The 6,110-nt window shown below is 35.4% G+C and overlaps 1 protein-coding gene across 1 annotated transcript; it reads left to right on the top strand.

The window, feature by feature from the left end:
* The first annotated feature begins 4,450 nt into the window (after window positions 1–4,450).
* LOC112091895 lies at window positions 4,451–5,139 on the top strand. Its single transcript, XM_024166634.1, has 2 exons — window positions 4,451–5,006; window positions 5,111–5,139. The coding sequence occupies exons 1-2, from the start codon at window positions 4,451–4,453 to the stop codon at window positions 5,137–5,139; spliced, it is 585 nt and encodes a 194-aa protein (XP_024022402.1).
* The last annotated feature ends 971 nt before the right edge of the window (window positions 5,140–6,110 follow it).

Here is a 6,110-nt window from a genome sequence, read left to right as displayed (position 1 = left end):
AAAGGGCGGGACTTCATTGGGCTAACTAATGGAAATGGGGAGTAATTTGGATGGGCCTTGTTAAACTGTCAACTAGGCCCAAATGTAAATACGCCAATCTTGAATAAGCATGTGTTTGGTTGGTAGATTCGTATCATGATTTGAATCATAATTCGTGATTCGCTATATTTTTTCTCATAAAATATATACATAAATTGAGAATGATTCTGAATCATGATTCTGAATCTATAAACCAAACGTCCACTAAATGTTTTGAAGAGTAAAGAGAAATTATATATATATTAAAGGAAAAGAAAGCCCCATTGGCACTGTTCATCCTCTCACAGAACATTATTCATTGTACAGTAACTTTTTTTCCCCCGTTTTGCCCTTTGCTTTTTTTCTTTCTTCTCTTTTCTGAATGTGGGCATTTTTGTCTCTTTGCCACGTTGTTTTCTCGGCTTTGCCTTTTTCCTTTCTTCTTCGTTTCTTCCTTAGTGCATGGGCGCTTTTGTAATTTCACCTATTTAGGGCTTCATTACTTTGCTTCCCTATTGTTCTGCTTCGTTTTCTTCTCTGCGGCCGCTTCTTTCATTTCGTCATTTGCTTTTACTTACTCATTGCTTCGGCTGCTTCTTATTTTCTGATCTTCCTCATTGTTACCGTTTCTTATTTGATCTTTCTTTTGTTGATGTTTGCGGTGTAGATATTTTTAATTGTCTTTTACTCCTTTTCTCTTTCAATTAAGGAAATTTGGGTGAGATTTTTACTGTTCCCGCTCATGTTTCTGTTATTTCCATCGGGAATTTTGGTTGGGTTTTCTATTTTGCTCTTTTGATTCATCCTCTTCTTCATCTTTTTTTCCGTTGTTTCCATCGGGGATTTTGGTTGGGTCTTCTATTTCGCTCTTTTGATTCATCCTCTTCTTCATCTTTTTTTTGTTTTCTCCATTCAATTATTGTTGCAGGTTTGGTGTAATCTTTTTTTTTTTTTGTTAGATAAATTAGTCTTCTTCGGCTATGTTTTTAAAATTTTATTTAGTCATTGATAATTTGGAAGTTTTGTTATAATTTTTTTTTTTAAATATGTATAGGTTTGCTAATGATTGTTTGTTTTGTTCGTGGCTAATTTTTAGAGGCGAAGTGCAGATATTTTCATTCCTTTGTAGATTTTCATGTTCCCGAATTTTGGATCTGAGTTTTGGTTAGATTAATGTGCTTTGTATTTCTTTATATGCTGATTTGTGGTGCTAATTTGTAAGGCTTACAATACTGGTTTGTACTGTTAGATGGATGATTTGTTTCCTTCTTATTGTAGAAGCATTAAATGAGTCTCTGATTTTGTTTTTCGTTGATTTTTATCCTTTGAAATATGCAGACAACTTGAGGAAAAAAAGGAGGAAATTTTTTTTTCATGTTAGATTGTTATTTTCTCAAAACATGCAAAAGATTTTTTTTAAAAAAAGGACTGATAGATATTGATTTATTGATAATAACTTATGATATTTAGGATGCTGATTTGTATTCTTAGGTTAATGATTTTCGTCCTTCTTACAGCAGAGGCATTAAATGCGTTGTGATTTTCTTGTTTTTTTTTTTTTTTTGCTTAGTCTAGAAGGAAAAAATCTAGCCTTAGTATTGTCCTTTCCTTTTTTTTCTTCTTTATTTTAGTGTCTTTTTTTGTAAATACTTTCTCAGTTTTTTCACCGACTTTGCATTACTAGGTGTCATCTTATTATTCATCATCTTCCTCTTTTTATATGCGTAGAACGTTCATGAGTTCTCAAGAGACCCCAACTATTTCTATTGCACTTGTCATCTTTATATTTCTACTCTATTGCCTCTCATTTACTCCTTTACTGTGCCTTTGCCTATTTACTGCCTTATTGTCTTTGCTCTACCTCTTTTACTTCTCTTTGGTTGGCTGAGATTCGTTGTTTAACACTCTGTTGATCATATTTCAGGTACTATTGCTAATTAATACCCATATGTTTCATTGATGCTGAGTATATTGGTTTATTACTGTGTTGTCACTTTCTGTAATTTTTTATAATGCTCAGAAAAGTATCTTATTATTGTTAATAAATGTTAGCGATTTATGGTTGTCTTTTTCTGATTTTCACGAGCATATAATGCTTATGTATTGGTTTGCTATTTATTTATGACATATATGTATTTGTATCCAACATATGTACATATGATATCTTTTAACATGTATATATTTTGTTGATGCTAAGTATATTGATCTATTGTTCTATTCATGCTTTGTGTCATTTTTTATAATACTTAGAAAAGTTTCTTCTTATTTTTACTAAATGTTTCTGATTCATGGTTGTCTTTTTCTGATTTTCACCGGTATATAATTCTTGTGTATTGGTTTGTTACTCATTTATGTCATATGCCTATTTGTATCCAATATATACATATATATGTCATATCTTTTAATACCTATATCTTTTATTGATGATGACTATATTCATTTATTATTGTATTGTTGCTTAGTACATTGATTTATTATTATATTACAGGTTTATCTTACTTTCTATAATGCTTAGAAAAGCTTATCGAGTGAAAAAGATCGAGGTCAACTTGTTCATGTCTTGAAGTTTTGAAGAACGAATCTAGATCGTTATCTTAACAAAGTAAGTTAAGGTTGAGAAAGTGGGATCTAGGGTTCATAGTGCTATACCGATCGCTTGGAACCTTACCACATGTGCCCACACACACTCTGAGACGTGGAACTCGAGAATAGTGGAGAAGATTCATTGGTTGACGCTCCAAACATTCCAAAGTCCAAGAAACAAGGTATGTTTGATCATGCTTTTAATTTATTATTATATACATCATGAGTCTTCTTTCCTTGTTCGGCATTAAAATTTTAAAACTTCCGCTGCGCCGTAACTCTGATAACCGGATCTATTTTTCCAACAATTGGTATCAGGGCCAGCTCATGATCATGTATATAACATAAATTATTTGATCAAATGAATTTCTCTCTATGCATTAATGAAATATTTTAGAGAGTTGGCACTCTAGGTTTAATTGTGTGTATGTTAAATATATTGTGAATGGATGTATGGATGAATGAATGCTTTATATTATTTTTTTAATATATGATGCTTGTTCAATTTTGCCGGTCATGATTCCATAGAGGTTAGAATTTGTATCTAGATTTTTCAAATGTAATAGATGCGGTCTATTATCATCGCTAGGTCGTTCTTTCAATTCCTAGAATTTTTGTAAGCCGGAAACGGCATAGGAATTTTTTATTTGTAAATTCAGGCTACAATGGATTCAAGGAGATTGAAGATGAACGAAGGACGTGACATTGAAGAAGGATACAAGGCATGGATCTACAAAAGAAGGCCGATATATGTTTCGGTTATTTTTTGTAAATTTTACAAATTTTCTTTTCTCTAGGATGGAATCATGATCCACGGCTATTTACTTATTTTGCAAATCATGGATGATGCGATGCTAGATAAATATGATATACTATTTCGCAATGTATTGATAACATGCCATATAGACTAGGGAGTGCCACTCAATAAATATTGTTTATGCATGAAAAACAAAAACCCTAATTCAAAAGATTGAGTGGGAGAAGGTTTTACACACTAAGACCTACGGCCTCCATCGTTGGTCCAATAGTTACGCATGGTAGTGCCTACTACTCGGTTTCGACCCGAGAATTCCCTTCAGATGGGTATCTTACCTAGAGCGCACACTGATTTGGATTTCCGAAAGGATAACAATTTTGTGCATATTTTATATTTAGATCACCCCTCGGTGGCGGATGTAAAATATGGATTCAAAATTGGAAACACGGTTATACACTCACGCTACTTTATTTATTATCCCTCCCTCGAGGCACTGTTATTTAAAGTGGTGGCCAAATAAGTGATAGTTAATATATATTTAATAGGGTTAAGCTTCATGGACGAATATATATTAATTGGAAGGGATCCGTGTTCTTGGCTAGTTCTTCCACGACTACCCGTCGGTAGCTTGGAAAGCAGTTGCTAGGAATTATCACTGTAAGGTATGTGTTTTTTTTAAGGGCTTTACACATAAACATTTAGATTGCATTTAGATCTTTTTGTTTCATTACGAAACCCAATTTTTTTTGAAAATTAAAAAGGGATGTTTGCTCATACTTATTACATATTTTCTTATTATTATAGATCAAAATGTCAAGCCCATTATCTGTGATACTTACGCAAAACAAATTAACCGGCGAAAATTTTAATGACTGGAAAAGGAACTTGCTCATTGTCCTTAATTTTGAGAAACACAATTTCGTCCTAACCCAACCTCGACCGCCCATGCCTGCGATCGATGCTCCTGCTAGGGAATTTGTAGCGCTTGAGCGCTGGGACAATTCCAAACTTAGTGTTATGTGCTATATTCAGGCGAGCATGTCTAACGTGCTCTAGAAACAACATGAAGAGCACAAAACTGCTAGGCAAATCATGGACAACCTGGAGGAGATGTTTGGTGAACAAACTATCCAGGCTAAGACCGAAGCTATCAAAGGTCTCATGAACTGCAAGCAAAAGGTTGGAACGCCCATCAAGGAGCACATGATGAAAATCATGGCTTATTTATCTGAAGCTCAGATGAATGGGGCTGAGATTGACGCTGCTGCCCAATTGGTCATGGTTTTCCAAACCTTGTTCAAAGATTTCAATCTGTTTCAGGCATCCTACAACCTTAACTGGAAGGAGATGTCTATAACAAAATTGATGAAGGAGTTACAAGCCTTTGAGAACATTTTCAAGGGTTCTGGAAATAAGGTTGAGGCAAATGTGGCTGAACCTGGTTCACCTGCGCCTAATCCCATAAGGAAGAAGGCAAAGGGGAAGAACAAGGGGAACAAGCCTGCGGCGAAGGCACCTACTCCTAAGAAGTCTACCAAGACTAAGAAGCAGAAGGTGGATCCTAAGAAGGCTACATGTTTTTTCTGTGGGAAGAAGGGACACTTCAAAAAGGATTGCAGAGACTACCTGACTATGCAAAAGCAAAGAGGTAATTTCGATATCTTGTATCTTGAGGCTTGTTTAGTGGAAGAATCTAAGGATACTTGGATTATAGATTCTGGAGCCACTAACCATGTTTGTATTTCTCTGCAGGGGTTCAAGGTAACGAGAAGTCTGCGTGAGGAGAACTTCACGTTAAGAACCGGTGATGCGACGTTGGTGCGAGCTGAAGTAATGGGAGATGTGCATCTTTACTTCGACGAATTTAGATTTATTGTCTTGAGACATTGTTTTTATGTTCCTAGTTTCAAAAGGAACCTAATTTCGGTAGCTTGTTTAATTAAAGACTCCTATTCAGTTTCTTTTAATGATAAAGTTGTTATTAGGAAAAACAATTCTCTTATTTGTAATGGATGCATGTAAATCTTTATTTTATCAAACCTAAGATGCACTCACTACTTGATACAGAATTGGAGAGGAACTCTAAAAGACATAAGCCTTCTCACTCTAACAAATCATATCTTTGGCATTTACGACTAGGTCACATAGGCCTTAACAGAATTCAAAGGATGGTAAAGGAGGAATGCCTTGACTTGTATGAGGTTGAACCTTGGCCACAATGCGAATCCTGTTTGGAGGGTAAGATAACCAAAAGCCACTTTGCTGCCAAGGGTAGTCGTACCGAGGAACTTTTAGAACTTGTGCATACGGATGTTTGTGGTCCCATGAACAAAGAAGCACGTGGTGGGTATGAGTATTACGTCACATTTATTGACGATTACTCGAGGCATGGATATGTCTATTTGATTACCCGCAAAAGTGAAACCTTTGACAAGTTCAAAGAATTTCAGGCTAAAGCGGAGAAACAATTAGGCAAATCTATTAAGTCACTTCGATCGGATCGAGGTGGGGAATACCTATCGGATGAGTTCTTAGGACATTTGATAGAGAATGGGACACAATCCCAGTTGACTGCACCTGGTACTCCTCAACAGAATGGTGTAGCTGAGAGAAGGAATAGGACCTTATTGGATATGGTTCAGTCTATGTTGAGTTACTCCACATTACCTTTGTCATTTTGGGGGCACGCCATACAAACTGCATGCTATCTTCTGAATAACGCTCCCTCTAAATCGATTCCTAAAACTCCTTT

Source organism: Morus notabilis, unplaced genomic scaffold (assembly GCF_000414095.1).
Source record: "Morus notabilis unplaced genomic scaffold, ASM41409v2 Scaffold35, whole genome shotgun sequence".
In the NCBI taxonomy this organism is placed as follows: Eukaryota; Viridiplantae; Streptophyta; class Magnoliopsida; order Rosales; family Moraceae; genus Morus; species Morus notabilis.
The sequence above is the reverse complement of the archived record's forward strand: the minus strand, read 5'-3'. Positions and strand labels throughout refer to the sequence as shown.

Bases quoted from the DNA above. Each gene is read 5' to 3' on its own strand.
- LOC112091895 (XM_024166634.1), top strand. From the start codon at position 4,451: ATGGACAACCTGGAGGAGATGTTTGGTGAACAAACTATCCAGGCTAAG. The intron at 5,007-5,110 runs GTAATTTCGATA...ATTTCTCTGCAG, and splicing joins GACTATGCAAAAGCAAAGAG to GGGTTCAAGGTAACGAGAAG.